This window comes from Orycteropus afer, unplaced genomic scaffold (genome assembly GCF_000298275.1).
Source record: "Orycteropus afer afer isolate SDZICR_OR568_19922 unplaced genomic scaffold, OryAfe1.0 scaffold00088, whole genome shotgun sequence".
Lineage (NCBI taxonomy): Eukaryota > Metazoa > Chordata > Mammalia > Tubulidentata > Orycteropodidae > Orycteropus > Orycteropus afer.
In genome coordinates, this window is record NW_006921675.1 from 1,527,272 (window position 1) to 1,551,460 (window position 24,189).

General features: G+C 43.1%; 1 protein-coding gene across 1 annotated transcript in view; it reads left to right on the forward strand.

Moving 5' to 3' along the window:
- LOC103198176 (protein farnesyltransferase subunit beta) overlaps positions 1-24,189 on the forward strand; it is a 100,244-nt gene that overhangs the window by 66,803 nt on the left and 9,252 nt on the right. Inside the window, exons 5-9 of the mRNA XM_007942289.2 lie at positions 103-249; positions 350-433; positions 6,432-6,518; positions 14,492-14,621; positions 18,706-18,838. Of these exons, the coding sequence (XP_007940480.1) occupies positions 103-249; positions 350-433; positions 6,432-6,518; positions 14,492-14,621; positions 18,706-18,838 (581 nt within the window). The remainder of the gene's footprint in view (positions 1-102; positions 250-349; positions 434-6,431; positions 6,519-14,491; positions 14,622-18,705; positions 18,839-24,189) is intronic.

The following is a 24,189-nucleotide window of genomic DNA, read 5'->3' on the forward strand; positions in this document are numbered from 1 at the left end:
TTTGAGGGAGGGGGCATCATTGGAAAGGCATGGGATATAGTATTTGACAATGCGAAGGTAGTGCTCTCTAACTTTGTTTTTTCCCTTTAACTGTGTAACTAGTGTGTGCCAGTTCCTGGAGCTGTGTCAAAGCCCAGAAGGTGGCTTTGGAGGGGGCCCTGGTCAGTACCCACACCTTGCACCCACATATGCAGCAGTCAATGCACTGTGCATCATCGGTACCGAAGAGGCCTACGATGTCATTAACAGGTACAACCCGAGCCAGCAGCTACAAACCAAAAGGGTTTCTTGCCCACTGACCCTGCACTGACCATTGCCCTCTCCTACCTTTTTCCCGTTTGTTTCTCAGAGAGAAGCTTCTTCAATATTTGTACTCTCTGAAGCAACCTGATGGCTCTTTTCTCATGCATGTTGGAGGTGAGGTGGATGTGAGGTGAGTAAGGTTTTTCTCAGGCTGCTGATCAATGCATTCTAGGGTTTACCTGCCATTAGTGACGTCAAACCTAAGGAACAATAAGAGTCAGTATCAGACCTTTGGAAAAGCTAATGCTTTGTTCTCACAGAATAACACAGCTTCATAATGACATGGTGTCATAATCATGACAAATGTGATACTATGGCCTCAGGATGGCTGTTTTTCTAGCAGTGCATTTTAAAAACGATTATCACCAGACCTCTTTTATGTAAATGTCAAAATATAAGTAAAACTTAATTTAGAACAAGCAATAATATGAGATCAGAAGGACAGCGTTTGCCGAGGGCTAAAGCTCAGAAGACAGGAAGGGGTGGGAAAGAAGGATAAAGGGAAATGAGAAACACAGGGAGGAAGTGAGAAGAGTGCTGTTACACTGTGGGGAGTGCAGTCAGTGTCCTGAATCGAAATGTGAATGAATTATTGAATGAAAACCGATTTGCTCTGTATACTTCCACTCAAGACACGATAAAAAGTTAAAAAAAATAAATGCTTTTGTTTTAAAAATTAAAAATACATTTGCTATAAAACGATGTCATATTGCAAAAACGGCAAGGATGCCACAAGTTCTGACCTCCTCTAACCCCACAAGAGGAAGACAGGATTACCAGCAGTAACCCAAGGCCTATTCCTGCCAGGCCAGACATGCTGCCTCCCCCCTCCAGCCCTTGCTCTAACCTTTCCTCCCAAAAAGCACCCACCACCTCTCTCCTGGGTTCGATAATTCACTGCAGTGGCCACACAGAACTCACAGATTATGAGGTTTATTAGGGAAGTACCAGATTACAATTCAAGTTCAGGAAAAACGCTCAGTCTCTCTCCCAGCCCACCATCTCTCAACCAAGTCTCTCTCAGAATGTGTGTCTCTTGAGTCTCTTTCCCAGCAGTGTGTGTCTCCTCCAGCAGCACATGTCTCTTTCAGCAGCACGTCTTTCTCAACCAGCAGTCAGAGAGAGTTCTGCCTCTAGGAGGCCTCCTTTTGAGCCCGGCAGGGTGGTCAAACTAGCCTATCATAGCATCAGAACTCTAAGCACCTGAGAGAGAGTGGGCACCTCCCAGAACATTGTTTTGTGCCATCCCCAACAGAAATACTCCAGGTGGACACCTTCAGCCATCAGGAGCTCCTCAGTTGCCCATAGAAAATCCCACCTTGGAGTTTACAGACTTGTGGGTAGAAAAGCCACACTAAGTAATTTACTACACCGCACATATATAATAACATAGTATGATTTTTAATACTATTTTATTGTGTTTTCATTGAGAGTTTACATAACAGATTACATTCCCATTTGATAATTTGCGCACAGATTATTCAGTGATGTTGGTTACGTCTGCACAGTGCAATTTAATCTTTCATCTGTCTGGATTTGGTGCTGTTGTTAGGTGTTGTCGAGTTGGTTCCAACTCATCGTGATCCTTTGTCCACTGGAATAAAACACCCCCTGGTCCTGCACCATCCTCACAGTTATTGCCGTGTTTGAGCCCATTGCTGTATCCGCTGTGTCGATCTGTTGAGCTCTTCCTCTTTTTTGCTGACCCTCTACTTTACCGAGGATAATGTCCTTCTCCAGGGACTAGAAAAGGAAAAGAAAGTCCAGTAGGGACTTAAGAGAATTTTTAACACTTGAGATCCTCCCAGGGGGTGTGAGAGTAGTTTGGGAGGTGCAGAAACCCTCATGGGCCAGTAGAGAGCAGTGCAATAAAGTGGCATCAACACGTCGGTACCAGTTGGCACACAAATCGGTACCAGTTGGCTCACAAGTAGTGTTTTAAGAAGTGTTAGAAGATGTATGTAGCAACTTGCTCACTCACCTGACAGGAGAGTCCTTGTGAAACATATAGGGAATTCACTGAATAAGTCGTTTCTCAAAGGTGGCAGGTCACTGAGATTTCATACCATTTCCTTACCATTAGGTCTGAGAAGTACATTTTTTGTGAGGTTTCTAAATCAAAGCCATCATTTGCCTGTTTGTAATTGTGTTTGCTTCTGTGCAAGCTGATTCTATGTAACCTGGCTTAAGTGAAACGAAGACCACTGGTTTGAAAGTATAGGGAAAGAACAAAACCTACAAGTTGTGAAACATGAATAACAGATTGCAGAGAAAGTAGGTAATGAGGCTGCAAAGGCCTGAAGGAAGGATTTTCTTCTTCTGTCTGTAACCTGTCTGTTCAGATAAAAAACTTAGTCTAAGCCAATAGAACTATTGAAGTAAGGTTGACTCCTCTTAAGGAAAAAGGAAAAAATAAAATTTTTTGGCCCCACAGTGACATCATTTTCATTCCTATTCTGTCTGTAGATATGCCAGTCAAATACTCACATGTTGAAACTTAGTTTTCTAAAAAGCAGGCAAACACTAGCATGACCCTCTTGAAATTTTGCTGCATACCTTTTTCAGATATGATTATTTGCTAACTTACTCATTCCAGCACCAGTTTTTTTTTGTGTGTGTGTGTGTGTTTATTCATACCTGCTAGACAAATGCTAAGGAGCTCTAGTGGCACAGTGCCTAAGGCATTTGACTGCTAACCAGAAGTTTGGTGATTCAAACCCACCAGCCACTGTATAGAAGGAAGATGGGGCAATCTACTTCTTTAAAGATTTACTGCCTCAGAAACCCAGTGGAGGTCACTATGAATCAGACTCGACTCGATGGCACTGAGTTTGGCTTAGTTTTAGATGCCAATAAAATAGATTTGTCCAAATGAAGAGCACAGTAGCTATATCCCTCCATCTAAAGTCTTCTGCTAATAATAAATACTCTGACATTCTAGCCCATAATTTTCACTTACATGAAGAATTAAAGATGTGAATGATGGAAAACCTATCACATCCAGTTTTTTGTACGCATTTCCCTCGTTTTTCACTTAATTACCCTTGGCTTGGAAGCATCTACCAGTACTCAGGAGGGCTTGTAGGATCTGACCCAGAGTGGGGCAGCAATGACTGAGAATAATTTGGCATCTGGACTCTACCTTGCCCTCATTCTGGGTTAGTAAAGGTGGTCTCTTGATGGTCTTTCAGGTTCTACCACAGCTCCTAATAGTTTCTGGGATAAGCTTATTCAACAGTTTACAGCTCCCAAACCAAAACCATACCTACTGCCATTGAGTCCATTATGACTCAGAGACCCTAGAGGACAGAGAACTTGCCTGTAGGGTTGCCAAGGCTATAAATCTTTACAGAAGTAGATTGCCTTGTCTTTCTCCTATGGAGCAGCTGGTGAGTTTGAACCACCAGCCTTTTGGTTAGCAGCCCAATGCCTTAACTACTGTATCACCAGAGCTCCTTATTATGACTCCAACAAACAGTGTGCTTAAAATAAACCACAAAATCACAGTGAACTTAAACCAAGCACACTATTTTCTCAGATTTTGAAAAAGGAATATTTATTCTTGACCCCTAACTTAGGTTATTTAATCTGGAACAGCTAAGGCACTTGACTGCTAACCAGAAGGCTGGTGGTTCAAACCCATCAGCCACTCCTTGGAAGGAAGATGGGGCAATCTACTTCCGTAGTGATACTGCCTCGGAAACCCAAGGAGGGGTCTCTATAAGTCGGGTCCGACTCGACGGCACAAAACAACAGCAACAACAACGCGGAACAGAGAAGGAAATCATGCATGGTAAGGTGCAGGGTCAGTGAAAAAGGGGAAGACCCTCAGTGAGATAGAGTGACACAGTGGCTGCAACGATGGGTTCAGGTGTGGCAAGGACTGTGAGGCTGGTGCAGGGCTGGGCAGTGTCTCATTCTGTTGCACATAGTGTCACTATGAGTCAGAGCCAACTCGACAGCTCCTAACAACAGTCTGGAGCATGTCATAGGGGTAGTGAGGAGAGTGGAACCAAACATTTTGCATAAGTTTAGGTGACAGAGAATAGGTGTGTTCAAGAAATGAGAAGTTCATGTGGCTGGACAACAGAGGGCACGGTGGGTAGTGGTGAGGATTGAAGCTGAAGGAGCTGGCCAACTAAGGACAGAATGCCGAGGGCCCTGAACTCTCCTTAAGGAGTCTGGAATTTATTTTAAGGGCAGTGGGAAGGCATTGAAGGGTTTTAAGCAGGGAGTGGCGTGATCTGACTTGTGTTTTAGTAAAAGTACTCTGATTTTAGGGCTGGAGGGAGGGAGACAGGACAGGGGATTGATCCAGGCAGAAGATAACAGTGATTTGAATTTGGATGATCCAAGGATGGAGAAAAAAAAAAAAAATAATAATCAAACTCACTGCCGTCGAGTCGGACCCAACTCCTAGCGACCCCTCCTTGGGTTTCCAAGGCGGTATCACTATGGAAGTAGATTGCCCAGCCTTCCTTTGGAGGAGTGGCTGAGAGAGATGACAAATTTGGGAACTCTGGTGACTGGATAGAAGTGAGGAAGAAGCTATGTGAAAAAGTCTTATTTTGTTCCTTCCCTGTCTTAATGTGAGATTTAGAAGTAGTGGCCTCTGGCATCATTTCCCAGTTCTTCCATCTGTGAGAAGCAAATGACATTACTGGCTGTCTCCCTACCTCAGAGGATTCAGGGGCAAGTGCTTTTGGACCTTTGAGAGGCTCAAAACTTGAAGGAAATTAGATCAGACCTCCTAAGTGAGCTTATGGTAAATGATAACATTTGGCGTTGGCAAGTATGACTCTCAGTTGCACCGAGTACCTGCTGGTGTAACTAAACCTCTGCTGTGATTTTGGGCAGCATATGCAGGGCTGATAAAAATGTTGGTTGGATAGCAATGCCTGCAGCTTCCACAGAGATGTCTTTGGCATGCCTCAGGAAGTTTACCCTAGTATTACGTCTGTACTGAGTAAAATGGAAACTAGACCTTTCTTTTTCCTCCGTTTTATGTTTCTTAAGGGACCTTAGAAAAAGTATTTGTGAGCAGAATTAGAACAAACAGATTTTGATGTCAACATAAAATAAAGTTGAGATGCTGGATATTTGAAAAGACCATTAAAAAAACCCAAAAACCTATTTCCATCAAGTCGATTCTGACGCATAGTGACCCCACTGAGTTTCCGAGGTACAAAGCTTTACGGAAGTAGACTGCCTCATCTTCTTCCCATGGAGCAGCTGGTGGGTTTCAAGCACTTTCCTTCTGGTTAGCAGCCAAATAAATACCTTACCCACTATGCCACCAGAGCTCATCTGAAAAAAACTGTAGAGGGCAGGAAAAAGCAGTCTGTGGATGTGTTTGTTCCATGATAGAAGGGAAAGCCAAAATAAAACATATCCTGAGAAGAATTAGGGCTGGGAGGATGGAATGGCAAGAATTATTCCAAATCAAATTAGATAACATTTAAAAGCAAATAATAGACATGCTCTTTCATTTTCCTCTAAAAGTGTGTAGACGTGGAGGTGATGGGGTACTTGAAATCCAAGCTCTTCTCTCCCTCTAGAGATTTAAGAAATGAATCTGAGTGGGCTCATCTATTCTGTCCCTCTTGTTTAATGTAAGCAGCCATTGGGGTCTGGTGGCCTACTTTGGCATTTATCTGTTAAAGAAAAAAATATATATAGTTAATACTTTCAGTGTGTGCATGCAGACTGAAATCCTGGATCTAAAACAATATTAACATCTGAATGAATGAACATATCAGAAATACCTGAATGACACCATGAAATCATGGGAACCATGATTGGTCTTTGAAAGACGAGCTAAATTCCCTTTAGACATGAATTGATACGGCTGTTATTTCCTCTGATGTAGATGTGACCATGTGGAGGTAGGGAGAATAGAATGTCATGTTCTTTCACTGAAGCCATGCTGTGAGCAACTCTATCCAAACAGAATGTCAAACCTCTCAGTTGGAGACCCAGAATGACTGACCGTGTGCCAAGAGTAAGGACAGGAGGTGATTATAGCTTATGAGGCAAAGAGAGCAACCCACCCAAGAAGTTCAGTGAGCCTCTTTCAGGTTCTCCCGTCAAGCTTAACACTTTTTCCCCTTCTGTTTCTGTCTTGCCAGGAGTGCCTACTGTGCTGCTTCCGTAGCCTCTCTGACCAATATCATCACTCCAGACCTCTTTGAGGGCACTGCTGAATGGATAGCAAGGTGAGAGAAGCTGGGATGTTTCCTGGCCTCTTAGACTGGAGGTGGTCAAGCATTTACTTCTGAAAAATAAAATGAAAAAGCACTGGAAGGGAATATAAAGTTACAAGAGATGTATTATTAGGCTTCTAGGATTGTACATTTTAATAAAACTTTCATTTTTTTTTCTCAAAACTTTCTGTAATGTCATATAATTTTTTGATTGGCAAAGATCAAAAAGTTTGGTAAGCAGGGCCGATGAAAGTCTAAATTGATTCAGCCAGTTTGGAGAGCAGTTTGGCAGTGTCTCAAAGTTGCTTTTGTGTGTGACCCGTTCATTCCACTCCTACAGAAACTCTTGCATGCAGGCATGAAGGAGACAAGTCTAGAAATCATTTATAATAGCAAAATGCTGTAAATGGTTTAAATGTCCGTAAGCACAAGATTGGATAAGTCCATTGTCATATAGTCAGATCAGAAGTCAAAATGGATGAACTAGAGCTACTTGTGCCAATTGATAGATTTAAAAAATGTAATGCTGAATAAAAAAGGATAGTAAAGAAAACATGCAGATCAATATATGTAATTAAAGTTTAAAAGCATGCAAAACAAATCTATGTTGTTTATGAGAAGAATTACAAGCAGTAATAATATAAAATATGTAGGGGAATGATAAATTCAGGATAGTGTTTACTTCTGGGGTAGAAGCCAAGGAAATGAGATTGATCAGTGTAGGGGTACACAGGAGGCTCCAATTGTTTATTTCTTTAAAAAAAAAAGAAAAAGACCTGAAGTGTATAGGACTAAATCAAAGCCAGATGTTAGGTACATGTATGTCCTATATATTATTTGTTATACTTTCCTGGATATTTCAAATACTTCATAATTTAAAAAAGTAAAGCTGTAATAGATCTATGTGTATATATATATATATATATGTAGCATAGTGGCTAAGGCACTTGACTGCTAACCAGAAGGCTGGCGGTTCAAACCCACCAGCCACTCCTCGGAAGGAAGGTTGGGCAATCCTACTTCCGTAGTGATACTGCCTCAGAAACCCAAGGAGGGGTCGCTATGAGTTGGGGCTGACTCAACGGCACATAACAACAACAACAATTATAGAATGATGTCCAAACTATTATTTTTTATTTTTTTACATTTTAATTATTATCAAAATAGTAACTTATTATGATTTATATATTGTTTACAGCCAAACCAGCTAATATGCTATGATCACATTCACTTTTTTGTGTAACTTTTATTTTCCTAGAGTTGATCATTGCCTCTTTTTAAAGAGAAAAATGTATGTTCTGTGAATTCATTTCCAAGTTCTCTGCCAGAGCTATCAAGTTACTCGCAATACAAACACTTTAGGCAGTCTGTCAGTCCTCCTGTGAGTGTGCGCGTATGTTTTGAGCCCTCCATCTTCCTGCATTGGTCGGGACAGATTGCTCTCAGCTTGCTGCTCAGCACGCCTCCAGGAGCTTCCTTTCAGCATGAAATTTGCTTCCCTTTCGTCTTCGTTGCAGCTTCTATCTTCCTTTTTCTTGGCTTACTTACTCGTTTTAATGAAGCACGTACTCCAGCAGATGCCAGAAAAAGGCACCTGGTAGACTCATTTTCAAGATTTCCCATACATCTTCATTCTACTCTCACACCTGATTGGTAGTTTGTTTGGTTGGAGATTTCTAAGTTAGAAATTGTATAAACTCTCTTTCTTCAGAATTTCGCAAGGGCTGCTCCATTATCTTCTAACTTTCAGTGTCCTTGTTAATAAGGTTGATAATAATGGCCAACATTTATTGAGCACTTACGATGTAATGCTTATTGGTAAGGTAGCTTAAGTTTAGGGGTTGAGAGTATAGGTTTTCAAGTTGGATTGCCTGCATTTGGTTCTTAATGTGTATTTTCTGTTTTTCAGCAGAAATTTCCCATCTTTTTATTCATTATAAGTATATTTTTCTTCACCTCACTGAGGTAAATAAGTAGATGCATCAGAATCCTTGTTTGATAATCCAACAACTGGGTATCTTGAAGTTGATGTGTTCTTTATCTTTCCCTTTGAGACTGGCTCCCATTTTCCTGACTTTTCATATGTCAAGTAATATTAGATTATATCCTGGACATTGTGATGTCATGTTGTAGAGACTGGATTCTGTTCCATTGCTCCAAAGAGTGTTGATGCTTTTGTTTTAGGAGGTAATCACTTGTTTAGGTTCATACTGCAAATTGTCGCTCCTGCAGTCAGCAGTGACTCAAATCTTGGGTCAGTTCTGCTTTCAGTTTGCCCACTGAATGCATGATTCTGGGCTCAGCCAGAGAATTGAACTGAGTTTAAACACAAAACTTGGGGTTTCTCTTCTCTGGTTTTCCTCTTTCTGGAATTCCTCCTCACTCTCGGGGAACCTGGTTCTTCTTGCCAGAAGACAGTGGCTTACTATTAGGGGATTGCTGTCCTCCCTTTACCCTTGTAGTTAAAGTTCAGCAGCTGTCTGAGTGAAGAAACACCTCTAGCTCCAGTGGGCTGGGAGCAGGAGGCAGATCTGGACCCCAAGGTTGAGGGGCTTTCACACAGTCCCTAGAGCCTGGCACTTTGAACTTGGACTTAAAGCCTCCAAATTGTAAGAATAAACTCCTGTTTGTGAAGGCCATCCCATTGGTGGTATATTCGTGTCAGAGGGCACTAGGGAACCAGAACAGCCCTGAACTGCTGCTGCCACCACTGTGACCAGCCTCAGGGCAAACACGAGGGCAAAACAAACCAGGGCGGTGGAGGGGAGGCACTAACTGCCTGCTGTTTGCTCCAAGTTTTAAATCTCTATCAAACTCTGTCTACTTTTTTTCAGTCCGCTGAATTCTCAGGAATTTTTTTTGGGGGGAGGGGGGAGGTTTCAGAGTTTATAGCTGTTATTTGTGGGAAGATTGACTTGTTAGGCACTTACTGGATGTGAAATTCAAACAGCATGGGTTTGAATCCCAGTTTTGCTACTTATTGGACAAGTTATTTAACTTCACTGTGTTTCAGCTCATGAGGTATTGAATTTAATGTTAAGCTGAGATTCAAAGAAATTAAGTGGACCAGAGCTGTTATGGTAACCTCTGTGCTGTACTGCCTCCAAATTCTATGGTGATTCCCAACCTTTTATATATTTTGATTTTGATTTTCTTTTTTTTAATCCCTACCCATCCATTCTTCTCTCTAGAAGCTTTTGAAATGTTGATTCTTGCTATTCCGGAAACTTCTCCTTGATGGACTTTGATGTGGATCTTTTTCATTCTTTGTGCTGGGCACCCAGCAGGCCCCTTTGATCTGGAAGCATGTGTACTTTAGTTTCAAGAAACTTTATTATACCATTTAATTGATCATTTCTTTCTGCCTTCTAATTTTTTTTTAATTTTTTTGGCCTCTTTTCCATCTCTTAATCTTTCTTTCTCGTACTTTCTCAGAGATTCTCTTACTTTTTATTTTCCATTCCTTTTGTAGAGTTTCATTCTGCAGTTCTCCTTTTAATTTTCCAGAGCTCATTTTTATCCCCTGAATGCTGCGTTCGTGTGTAGTCTCTTGTTCTCATTTCAGGACTGTTTCATCCTTGCAATATTTTTATTTCATGTGATATTTTATCTCTGGGAGCCCTGGTAGCATAGTGCCTAAGGCACTTGACTGCTAACCAGAAAGCTGGCGGTTCAAACCCACCAGCCACTCCTCAGAAGGAAGATGGGGCAATCTACTTCCATAGTGATACTTCCTCGGTGCAAAAACAGCAAGGAGGCCATGTATTCTGACCTCCTAGAACCCCACGAGAGGAAGGCGGAATCACCATCAATAGCCCAAGGCCTATTACTGCAAGGCCAGACATGCTGCCTCCCTCCAGCCCTTTCACCAACCGTTCCTCCCAAAGCACCACCACCTCTCTCCTGGGTTCGATAATACACTGCAGTAGCCACACAGAACTCACAGATTACGGGGTTTATTACGGAATCACCAGGCTACAGTTCGAGTTCAGGAAAAACACTCAGACTCTCTCCCTAGCCCGCCATCTCTCAGCCAAGTCTCTCACAGTCTCCCCCCAGCAGTGCATGTCCCTTGGTGTCTTACTCAGCAATGCGTGTCTCTTGCGTCTCTTTCCCAGCAGCACATGTCTCTTTCAGGAGCACGTGTCTCTTTCAGCAGCACGTCTTCCTCAACCAGCAGTCAGAGAGAGTTCTGCCTCTAGGAGGCCTCCTTTTGAGCTTGGCAGAGTGGCCAAACCAACCAATCATAATAACAGAATTCTAAGCACCTGAGAGTGAGCCTCCCATAACATTGTGTTGTGCCACACCCAACAGAAATAACCCAGGTGGATAACATTTACAATCAGGAGCTCCTCAGTTGCTCATTCCACCACTGAGTTTGCAATGACTTATGGGTAGAAAAGCCATACTAAGTAATTTACTACACTGCACTCAGAAACCCAAGGAAGGGTCGCTATGAGTTGGGTCCAACTCGATGACACATAACATCAACAACAATATTTTATCTAAAGATGTGTATTGGGAGCTCTGGTAGCATAATGCCTAAGGCACTTGACTGCTAACCAGAAGGCTGGCAGTTCAAACCCACCAGCCCCTCCTTGGAAGGAAGGTTGGACAATCTACTAACATAGTGATACTGCCTCGGCAACCCAAAGAGGGGTCGCTATGAGTCGGGTCTAACTTGACGGCACATAACAACAAAGATAAATAACTTTAATGAAAAGTTTTCCTCTGCTTCCTGTATTATTTTCTCTGATTTCTTTTTGTTTGCTTTCATCTCTCTATTAGAAAGTTTGCTCAAATGTCTGGTGTCCAAAGGCTGGCTATTCATATTTAAGAGTGAAGTACTAAAGCTGACAAGAAGCTGTGTGTGCAAGGGTGTGCTAGAGTCATACCATACAGTCTCATGGGTGCAGGGCTCTTTCTTGGGCTGAGAAGCTGATAAATTTGCCTAGAAAGAATCTTCAGATTCCTGCTTTGTGAAATACTAATAGGGAAAGGGATAAGGGGTATTTGTGTTCAGGGTGTAGACCCTCACTTAGTCTTTCTGTTGGGTGCCTCAGCTCTGCTCTCAGCTGTGCTGGGTATTCTCAAATTCAAGTCCTCTTGAGTAAGCCCTCCTAAGCTCCCATCTTCTGCTGGGTTTGAGGCAGGCTCCTGGAGGTCTTACTGGTGCTTGTGTAAATTTACAGCCAGTCTTCTTGTTTCAGACCCATGCCTCTGCCTTGTGTCTCTGATCTCTGAACCTTTCTTTGAAGGAAGCCCCTCACTTTTAGTGCTCCCTTTTCCCCAACTCCCACCCTCCTCTTAAGCTGGTTTAGGCTCCCTCCTCCTGCTGAGTCAGTTTTCCATCCCTCTCCTTTTTCCTAGCTTCCAAAATTGTATCCTCTCTTATCTCTGTGCTCATATCCTATCCTGTTCTCTTTACCCTGTGGGGTTTGTTTTGTTTTTCATTCCTTTACTTTCATTTTATTAGGCTCTTGCATTCGTTTAAGGAGCCCTGGTGATGCAGTGGCTGCTAACCAAAAGATTGGAACCCATCAACCACTCTGTAGGAGAAAGATGTAGCAGTCTGCTTCCGTAAAGATTGACAGCCTTGGAAACCTTCTGGGCAGTTCTGCTCTGTCCTATATGGAAGCTATGAGTTGGAATCGACTCAACAGCAGTGGGTTTAGTTTTGGTGGGGTTGTGTTCAATCCATTGTGTTTAGCTAGAAGACACTCCCAAAGAATCTTACTAAATGAAAAAAGCAGAACATGTATCATATGCTCCCATGGATGAAAAAACAAAGGGAGGGAAAGTGGCACATATCCATGTATATCGTGTGTGTGTGTGTGTGTGTGTGTGTTTATGTGTGTAGAGAAAGACAGAGACTGAGACACAGAAACTGACAGTGGCTGCTGCTGCTCAGGGGACCAGGAGGCCAGGGGAGGCAGGAGACTTAACTTTCCATTGTATGTATTTTTTTTATAGTGCTGGAATTTTTAAAAATGGGTGTCACCTTTAAAAAAATAATAATAATAATAAAAATTTTACGAGAGCCCGTGCATATTCTCTACTCATCAGGCCTTTCAAACTTGAGCTATTCTGTTACTCCAAGTAGCCACGTGCCATAATCTTGCATTGGAAAGGGACCTTCGTGAGTATGTTGAGGTGGGGGAAGAGGAGCTGCTGAGGAACCTGTACAGAGAATGTTAGCTCCTTTTTGACTCCGTACTGGTGATCCCTCTGGGCCCGGGACCCCTCCAAAAAAGACCTATGAGTTCCCACGTGCCAAGCCTCTTGAGAGACGTGCCGGTAAGACAGCACACTATTGCTACTCCTCTTCTCTCCCACCTAGAAGTTACGCCAACTCTTGGATTAAATAAATGCTCATTCTCCTGCATACTTGTCCTTCTGGCATTATAGGGAGTGGGACTCCATGCTTAGAGATTGTTGCAAGGAAAGTTCTACGTTGTTACATGAAAATATACTGAAATTTTATTACTTCACAGATAAAACATGATTATTACAGACAAGCAAAAGGAAGAAAATCTAAATCCTTGTAATCCTACCACCAGGAAACAACCATGTTTTGGTGTATTATCTTTCCAGAATCCTAGAAATGAAATCATAAAGTACATTTCCACTTTATAGCTTCTTTTCTATAATATATTTGGAACATTTTTTCCAGTGATGTTTTAGAAGGGCACTGTACTTCCATAGTACTGTTTTAAATGGCTGTGTGGTATTCTGTATAGTATACAGAATGTAATTTGTATAGATTAATTTATGTGACCAGTCCCCTGTTGCTGAGGTTCTAACTTGTTTCTGCTATTTCAGTGTTATAAATGGGAATATGGTAAACATTTCTATAGTCTGATCTTTGGGCATATTCTTACTAATTTTGTAAGATTCATTCCTAGAAATGATATATTGCTGGGTCAAAGATTATACATATCTTTATGACTAGAAACACACTCTTAATATATAGCTTAACCCCAAATGATAATAACAGTAATAATAAAAAATAAGTAATTTGAATATATATATTTTAATTTTTAAAGATAAAGTATATTTTTGAGGCTTGAATAGTTATAAAGATTTGTATGTTTATTATAGAACTTTTATTTTTCCTTGAATTTTATTTGTTTTTGAGCCATATACCAGTTCACAGTCTCCAGTGAGTGAGTGGCACTGAACAGTCTTCAGGCTGTGCAGCTGTTCTCACCCTTCTTTCCTGAGTTGTTCTTCCTTCATTAACATAAGTTCATTGCCCCCTAAAGTTTCAACCTCATCTCCCAAGTTGCCGATATCAATTTGATTCTGTGTAGATAGTTCTTAAAAGAGCATGGCAGACCATTCTTACTAGTTAAGTTAAACTAGTGTTTGGTTTTAAGAAGTGTTCAGGTGGTATTTTTTGGTTTAAGATTTAAAGTTTATCTCCGTTTCAAGGTTCATTCCAATCTCCAGAAAGTCTAGAGTCCATGAGAATTTGAAATTCTGTTCTGCATTTTCCCTCTTTGGATCAGGATTTTTCTCCTTTAATCAAAATTTTCAGTAATAGTAGCTGGGTACCATCTGATTCTTCTGTTCATATGGCAAAGAACATTATAGAACTTTCTGAAAATAGAGAAAAATAAAAAAGGAAAAATATCACAAATAGACCTACATGCAGAGATAACCAGAATTAGTAATTATTTTTTAATATGTATTTTTATACTTGTGGTTATCATTCCATATGTATAGTTTTATAACTTTTTTTCCAAAGAGTAATTTGAGGAGCTGTTTCTTACATAGACTTCCTAAGTTTCTGGGTTTCTGATGAGGGGAATAAAACAACTCTGAAAGTTAATTAGCATCTTTCAGAGTATGACTGCTTAAACTCCCACCTGAGTGAACTCAGTCTTTGGTACCAAAGGTGATCCTGTACTCGTGCGCGTCCACTCAGCCCCACTGCTGATGAGTTGAGACTGACTTCTCAATCTTTTTCATCCTTCTCATAGGTGTCAGAATTGGGAAGGTGGAATTGGCGGAGTGCCAGGGATGGAAGCCCATGGTGGCTATACTTTCTGTGGCCTAGCTGCACTGGTAATCCTCAAGAAGGAACGTTCCTTAAACCTGAAGAGCTTGTTAGTAAGTGTCTGTCAGGCAGTATTCCTCTGTTGGTGACTCACTGTACTGAGACCCACAGGCTCTGGGGAAGATTTGGCTGTGGGAAGGACTAGCAGACCTGGAATGAAGCTTTAAGTGTAATTTTTGGAGCTCTCAGCACTGTTCTGAGAAAGTGGAGTTGGGTGAACATCTGCTCTCAGTCTTGTCTCCCTTCTGCCTTTCTTTCTTCTTGCTCAGAACTCTCGAGGTAGTGTGTTAAGCCAGTTCCAGAGTCTTCTTGAGTTACTCACACATCTGTCATGAGCATTCCTCTAAGTACTTAGAGTAACACTCTAATAAGGGTGTTATCCTTAGCCTGTCTTATAGAACTAGAGATTATCTTGTGTCTTAGGAAGAATCTCCTAGGAGAAAAGGTTGTAAGAACAGCTTTGAAGCATTTTGAAGGCAAGCTTTTATTACCTGCTGTATAAAGCCAGGTAATTGTGTTGAGGTAGCCCATGCCATTTATGTCTGGGCTTCAAGCTCTAGCAGCATTCAGAAGGAACTCAGAAAGTAGTCAGATTCATGAAGTCACCAGAATTAGTTATCATTGGTGGCCTAGTGCACAAGCACACAGGTACTGCACACCTACCAACGAAAAGAAGTTATTTCTCCTTGTGTATTCTGGGGAGCTCTGGTAGCATACTGCCTAAGGCACTTGACTGCTAACCAGAAGGCTAGCAGTTCAAACCCACCAGCCACTCCTTGGAAGGAAGGTTGGGCAATCTACTTCCATAGTGATACCACCTCAGAAACCCAAGGAGGGGTCGCTATGAGTCAGGGCCGACTCGACGGCACAAAACAACAACAGGCACACCCCAACCATGACCTCAAAGAAAACCAGCTAGACTTTGCTGCATCTAACATTTAGCTCCTCAAGTTCACATGTCAGGGCCCTGTCATGGAATCCATTATGAGCATCCGTGAGAGTTTCTGTCATATGCTATAGAGACATTTCCAGAAGTATTCGTCCTCATCTTTGGGAAATGTACCATAGCTTGCTCATCTCCTTTGAAGGTTCAAGCCCAAGCAGTTAGCTTTCTGCACTGGACTGAAAGTTAAAACTCACTGCCATTGAGTTGAATTTGACTCTTAGTGACCCCGTTTGGGTTTCCAAGGTGGTAAATCTTTATGGAAGTGGATTGCCCAGTCTTCCTTCCAAGGAATAGCTGGTGGATTTGAGCCACCAACCTTCTGGTTAGCAGTCAAAGTTATCAAGCCTTTTAAAATCTGATCATCTGACAAAGGATGAAACATAAATAAGGAATATATTATCCCTGCATCATTTGTTAGCCCTATGAATTACAGAGAGGGTAGTGGTGGTTCAGTGGTAGGATTTTTGCCTTCCATGTGGAAGACCCGGGCTAATGCACCTCATGTGCAGCCACTTCCATCTGTCAGTGGAGGCGTCTGTGTTGTTATTTTTGTCGTACTGTTATTTTGTCGTACTGTGGTGGCTTGGGTGGTGGTATGACACTGCAAGCTAGTGTAGTCAGTATTTCAAATATCATCAGGGTCATCCGTGGTGGACAGATTTCAGTGGAACTTCCTGACTAAGACAGACTAAGAAGAAGGATATGACGACCTACTTCTGAAAAAACTGGCCACTGAAAACCTTATGAAGAGCATGGAACATTGTCTGATATGGTGCTAGAAAATGAGCCTCTCAGGTTGGAAGGCACTAAGAATACAACTGGGGAATAGCTGTCTCCTCAAAGTAGAGTTGACCTTGATGATATGGGTAGAATAAAGCTTTTGGGACCTTCATTTGTTGCTGGGGCATGACTCAAGATGAGAAGAAACAACTGCAAACATCCATTAATGATCAGAACGTGGAATACAAAGTATGAATCTAGGAAAAATTGGAAATTGCAAAAAATGAAATGGAACACATAAAGATTGATATCCTGGGCATTTATGAGCTAAAACAGACTGGTATTGCCATTTTCAATAGGACAGTTATATGGTCTACTATGCTGGAAATGGCAAATTGAAGAGGAATGACATTGCCTTCATCATCAAAAAGAACATTTCTAGATTTATCCTAAAGTATAGTGCTGTCAGTGATAGGATAATACCCATATGCCTACAAGGAAGACCATTTAATACTATTTACTCAAATTTACGCACTAACCACTAAAGCCAAAGATGAAGATACTGAAGATTTTTTACCAACTTGTGCATTCTGAAATTGACCAGACATGCAGTCAAGATGCATTGATAATTACTGGTGATTGGAATGCAAAAGTTGGAAACAAAAAGGAGCATATCCAAAAACTCACTGCCATAGAGTTGATTGTGACTCATAGCAACCCGCATTGGGATTCCAAGGCAGTAAATCTTTATGGAAGTAGATTGCCCATCTTCCTTCCAAGGAGTGGCTGGTAGGTTTGAACCACCAACCTTCTGGTTAGCAGTCAAATGCCTTAGGCACTTCACCACTATAACTCCTTAAGAGAAGCATGGGTAGTTGGAAAATATGGCCTTGGTATTAGAAATGACATTGGAGATTGCATGATAGAATTTTGCAAGACAACAACTTACTTGTTGCAAATACCTTTCTTCATCAACTTAAACGGTGATTGTACACATGGACCTTGCTAGATGGAATACACAGGAATCAAATTGGCTGCATCTGTGATAAGAGATGATGGAGAAGTTCAGTATCATCAATCAGAACACAAGAGCTGACTGTGGAACAAACCATCAACTACTTATATGCAGGTTTAAGTGGAAGCTGAAGAAAATTAAAAGAAGTCCACAAGAGCCAAAATATGACCTTGATTACCTGCCATCTGGATTTGGAGACTATCTGAAGAAGAGATTTGAGTCATTGAACACCAGTGACCCAAGAGTTGTGGGATGACATCAAGGACATCATACATGAAGAAAGCAAAAGGTCAGTAAAAAGACAGGAAAGGAAGAAGTGACCAAAATGGATGTCAGAAAACTGAAAACTTTTGCCTCGAACAGAGATATAATCTAAACTCTCCAACTGTTAATTTAAGGGAGGGCTGAACCTCCCTTCCATAGAGGTATGTCTAGTGCCTGCTTTGAGGAATTTGATCCAGGAAGCACCTAGGTACAGGGGAAATACCCTATTCTGTACCCTTTCAGTTCAGGTAGGCAGTTCTATAAGTCACAGGCTGGTGGTTAGGACTTCCTTGGAGCGGATGGGAGGGAAATGGAAATGTCAATATCTGCTCAGCCAATTGGTTCTTCTTCCTAGAGGCCAAACCCATGACTATCTTGATCGTAGTAGTATAGTGTGTTTGGAAAACATGGAGTTAAGTGAGGAATGGTGGTATCATGTGTGACCACTGGGTGACACCAAGAGCCATTGTGTAGCTTCAAAGTCAAAGATTTTCTTACATCAACCAGTCAGCTTCTCATGGAGAAACAGAGCAGCTAGGTGGGACAGAGTCATCATTTGGTTATCACGACTGATGGCTTCTGTATCCAGGCCTGCTAGGGGCCTGCTTAGAGACCTTGGGTGCCAATTAAAAGCACAGAAACAGTTTGAGATCATCTGATGAGATGTAGCACATGATTCCATCCTTCTCCTTTTAATAAAATTCCCTGTGCAGAGAAAGTGATTAGAAACGAGGCACTGGTAGTTTGCCTTTAAATCTTCTAGTGAAGGCTTGCTGCTTATTAAGAGACTTTTGCAGGTGTCCTTATAAGCTGACTTGCCCTGTTTATTCCATGGGTATCAGCACCATTTTGGAACTTGGGAAAAAGTGGGTAGTTGTCTATTAGAGACAGACCTGTCCTGTGCAGGAAGAGAGCACAGTCATTCTACAACTGCCAGGAGGAGCTGGAGAGAGCTACAACAGGAGAGCTGAGCCAGGACCATTGCTGGTTGCCTCAAAAGGGTCCGCTCAGATGTCCCCTGCTGTAGCAGTGAGGGAAAGGAAGGTAAGAAAAAGTACCCAAACCCCAGTGCCAGCATGCCAGGAGATGGGACTCCTCCTTCCCACGCACAGATTGACCTCTGGCCGTGTTGTCTTGCTGCCTTTGTGTCCCCTTCCACCCACAACCTGTGCTGTCTGTGTCTCATTCTCAGCAGTGGGTGACGAGCCGGCAGATGCGATTTGAAGGTGGCTTTCAGGGCCGCTGCAACAAGCTGGTGGACGGCTGCTACTCCTTCTGGCAGGCCGGGCTTCTGCCCCTGCTCCATCGGGCGCTGCATGCCCAAGGTGAGTCCAGGGCTTGTCAGGAGGGGCGAGGTGTCTTCCCTGGATAGCTAACCAAATCAGGGAGCCAGAGTATATTTTAGACTTTGAAACAAGGTCTGTCTGTCCTGAATTTTGGATGCCCTGCCGGAACTTCCTGCCCAGGGGCGTGCACATGCAGAATGGGACTTAGTGCCACTGTTTTAGGAGTCACTGCTACTTCAGAGTGGCTGTGGCAGCTCGAAAATGTTTGTGGCTGGTCCTGGGGACCCCACGCGCAGTGGGACTCAGTGCTGCCCTGTCCTGTGCGGTGGCCACTTGCCGACGGCACCATTGTGAGCCATCAGGTTTTCACTGGCTGATTCTCAGAAGCAGCCTTCATAGTCCGTTTGGTCTGCCTGTTCAGTGTCATAGCATCATGTTAGCCTTCACCCACAGATGGGTGGTGGCTGTCCTTGAGGTACATTGGTTGGGAATCGAACCCAGGTCCCCCACCGGGAGGAGGGAATTCGAACACTGAACTGCCACTGCCTGTGTGGCAGGAATGGGCTCCCTTTAAACTGCTGTGAGGCGTTGCTGCTTCTGTGTTATCTGGAGGGGCCAGCCCACTCCTGTCCTGGGCCCCATGGTGCCTGCCACCTCAGCTGGTTGTGAGCCAAGTTCCCAGCCTCAAGCCCCTTGTTAGTCATGTCAGAGCTGAAAACCCACACTTCACATGGTCACAGAGTGACAGGAAAGGCAATTGCATCAAGAGGCAGAGAACCAGGACTCGCTGAGAACAGACTCAGCATGTCTGGCTGGCTGCATAGTTGTTGCCAGCAAAAATGTTTTGTTTTAAATTGACTAAACAATGTTAAATGCACAGTCGTTCTACTCTCGCCACTGGAGGGGAGCAACTCATTGTCTTCTGCGGAGTCTGTTGGAAATGCAGTATAGCAAGCGGGAACACAGTTCTGGGAACACTCCCTTCTTATCTCTTGGGACCTCAGGCTGTCTTCTAAGTCCTCAATCATCTTTCTCCTTCATTTTGTATGAGAACAGGGTATCTGAGGAAGCCAGTGAGAGAGGGGAATTCATGGCTGCCCCACTGGTGGGGGACCTCTTTGTGGAGTGAGATCCCTTAGCCCAGAGGGAAGCTTGTCATAGGATGTAGTAGTTGAGTTATTAATTATTTGAATATAGAAGATGAAACTCCTTTTTACAGCCCCTCCCCCCATCTTGTTTGCCTGCTCTTTCTGAGCCATTTCTTTAGTTTCTCAATTGCATCTGGGTTCTTGAGTTGTGGTCTTTTTTGTTTTTTTTTTTTGTTGTGGCCTCTTTTGATGCTGAGTTGAAGTAAACAGAGACTCTTTCCTCTCTTCCTGTTCTCCCCTGCTGGGTCTGTCCTGAGATTTCTCCTTTTAGTCACTCCAGGCCCAGGCTCCGGGCCACTGGGCTTTGGTCTCAGCATTCCTCCAACTCGGGAGCTTGCCCAGTTTCTGGCTCAGCCACTAGTGGGGAAGTCAGCAGTTCCCTGAAAGTATAACATTTCCCAAAACAGAAATAACTTGGAGTTTTGGTGATCTCTTTATTTGGAACTGATGAGGCTGAGCACCTGGTCAAATGGTCAGCCATTATGTACCTGTCCCTGGTGAGGATAGTGCAGCAGTCTATACCAGGCAGGAAGGTCTGGACAGAGTTCTAACAGGAGAGCCACCTACCAATGTCTGCTAGAGGGGCTGCTGGTTGACCTTTTGCTTTTTGTAGCACCAGCTCGGGAGGACTAGTCACTTTTTTTTTTAATTATGATTTGGGTGAATTTTGACAGAGCAAATTGGTAAGACTAGTTACTTTTGAAGTCTTCCCGTGGAAAAGACTGCCTGTAACTCTTGGGCTTGCTTCCAGCTTTTTCCATTGCCTGGGAGAAGGCCTGTTTGAAGCCCGAAGGGAAGCTTACCTCCTTCTTGAGACTAGTGGGCTTAGAACAGACAGGGGTCTGAAATGGAGGGAAGTATTTTGAGCAGTGGGCAAAATGCTGACCTTTACCTACAAAGATAGTAAACCAAAAACAATACTACATCCCTGGAGTGGTTGCATAGATTACTGCCACCATCAAGGACTTGAAGGATGCAGGGGCGGTGATTCCCACCACATCCCCATTTTATTCACCTGTGCAAAAAACAGATGGATCTTGGAGAATGATGGTAGATTATCATAAAATTAATCCAGTGGTGACTCCAATTGCAGCTGCTGATCCTGATGTGGTTTCATTGCTTGAGCAAATTAGTACATCTCCTGGTACTTGGTATGCAGCTATTGATCTGGCCAATGCCTTTTTCTCAATACCAATTTCAAAGGACCATCAGAAGCAGTTTGCCTTCAGCTGGCAAAGCCAACGGTATACTTTCACAGTTCTTCCTCAGAGGTATATCCACTCCTTGGCACAATGTCATAATTTAATCCATAGGGATCTTGATTGCCTTTCCCTTCCATAAGACATCACATTGGTCCATTATATCGATGACATTATGCTGACTGGACCTAGTCAAGATGAAGTATCTATGACTCTAGACTTACTGGTGAGACATATGCATTCTAGAGGTTGGGAAATTAACCCAACAAAAGTTCAGGCACCTTCCACCTCAGTGAAATTTCTAGGGGTCCAATGGTGTGGGGCATGTCGAGATACTCCTACTAAAGTGAAGGGTAAGTTATTGTATCTGGCATCCCCCACAATTAAAAAGGAGGCACAATGTCTGGTGAGCCTCTTTGGATTTTGGAGGCAACATATGCCTCATTTGGGTGTGTTGCTGCGGCCTATTGATCAAGTGACTCAGAAAGCTGCTACTTTTGTTTGGGGCCCAGAACAGCAGAAGGCTCTGCAACAGGTTCAGGATGCCGTGCAGGCTGCTCTGCCACTTGGGCCATATGATCCGGCTGACCCAATGGTGCTTGAAGTGTCTGTAGTAGATAGAGATGCTGTTTGGAGTCTTTGGCAGGTCCCTTATTGGTGAATCGCAATGTAGACCCTTGGGATTTTGGAGGAAAGCCCTGCCATCCTCTGCAGATAACTACTCTCCATTTGAGAAACAGTTTTTGGCTTGTTACTGGGTTTTAGTAGAGACTGAACACCTAACCATGGGCCACCAAGTGACCATGATGCCTGAGCTTCCCATCATGAACTGGTGTTGTCTGACCCACAGAGTCATAAAGTTGGACATCGACAGCTGCACTCCATCTTTAAATGGAAGTGGTATATCAGAAATCGGGCTTGAGCAGGACCTGAAGGCACAAGTAAGTTGCATGAGGAAGTAACCCAAATGCCTATGGTCTCCACTCCAGTAACATTACCTTGCCTCTCCCAGTCTGCACCTGTGGCCTCATGGGAAGTTCCTTATGATCAGTTGACTGAGGAAGAGAAAACTCGTACCTGGTTTACAGATGGTTCTACGCAATATGCAGGCACCACTCGAAAGTGGACAGCAGTAGTACTACAGCCCCTTTCTGGGACTTCCTTGAAGGACAGTGGGCAGAACTTCGAGCCATGCATATGGCTGTTCACTTTGCATGGAATAAGAAATGGCCAGATGTGCGATTATATATGGATTCATGGGCTGTGGCTAATGGCTTAGCTGGATGGTCTGGGACTTGGAAGGAGTATGATTGGAAGATTGGTGATAAGGATATGGAGAAGAGGTATGTGGATAGATCTCTCTGAATGGGCCAAAGAAGTCAAGATATTTATATCTCATGTGAATGCCCACCAAAAGGTGATTTCGGCAGAGGAGGAGTTTAACAATCAGGTGGATAGGATGACACGTTCAGTGGAAACCAGCCATCCTTTTCCCCCAGCTACTCCTGTCATTGCTCATTGGGTCACGAACAAAGTGGCCATGGTGGCAGGGATGGAGGTTATGCATGGGCACAGCAACATAGGCTCCCGCTTACCAAGGCTGATTTGGCTACCACTACGGCTGAGTGCCCAATCTGCCAGCAGCAGAGACCAACACTGAGTCTGCGATATGGAACCATTCCTCAGGGTGATCATCCAGCAACCTGGTGGCAGGTTGATTACATTGGACCACTTCCATTGTGGAAAGGACAGCATTTTGTTCTTACTGGAATAGATGCTTATTCTGGATGTAGATTTGCCTTCCCTGCACACAGTGCTACTACCCTCTGTGGACTTACAGAATGCCTTATCCACAGTCATGGTATCCCACACAGCATTGCTTCGGATCAAGGGACTCACTTCACAGCAAATGAAGTGAAGCAGTGGGCTTATGTTCATGGAATTCACTGGTCTTACCATGTTCCCCATCATCCTGAAGCAGCTGGCTTGATAGAACGATGGAATGGCTTCCTGAAGACACAATTATGGCACCAGCTAGGTGGCAATACCTTGAAGGGTTGGGGCAGTGTTCTCCAGGATGCTGTATATGCTCTAAACCAGTGTCTAATATATGGTTCTGCTTCTCCAATAGCCAGGATTCACGGTCCAGGAACCAAGGGGTGGAAACAGGAGTGGTACCACTTACTGTTACCCCTAGTGACCCACTCAAAAAATTTTTGCTTCCTGTCCCTGCTACCCTACGCTCTGTGGGTCTGGAGATCTTAGTCCCAAAGGGAGGAACACTCCCATCTGGAGAAGCAATACTGATTTTATTGAACTGGCAATTAAGAATGCTACTCAGCCATTTTGGCTTCCTCATGCCTCTGGATCAACAGACAAAGAAGGGCATTACTTTACTATCTGGTGTGATAGACCCTGATTACCAAAAGGAAATTGGATTGACTTTACATAATGGAGGTAAAGAAAAATATGTGTGGAATACAGGAGATTCTTTAGGACATCTCTTAGTACTACCATACCCTGTGATTAAAGTCAATGGAAAATTATAGCAATGCAATTCTGATATGACTGCTAATGGCCCAGACCCTTCAGGAATGAAGATTTGGGTCACCCCACCAGGCAAAGAACCACGACCAACTGAGGGCAAGGGAAATACAGAATGGGTGGTGGAAGAAGGTAGTTCTGAATATCAGCTACCAACCACGTGACCAACTGCAGAAACGAGGACTGTGATTGTTATATTTCCTCATTGTATGTGTGCATCAAATATTTTTGTTTCCTTTTGTTATGAACTGTAAAATGTAAACAAGGTTAATGCATTTCTGTTGTATGTGTGTTAGCGTATCATGTTAGGTACAAATATGACTATAATTTTCCTTATTTAGAGATTATATATGGTTAAGAAGATGTATACAACTGCCAAATTGACAAGGGGTGGACTGTGATAGCTGGAGCTGTGTGTCAACTTGGCTGGACCACAATTCTGTGTGGTTTAAGCAGTTGTGATGTGGTTGTTCCCATGATGGGATCAGATGAATATGTT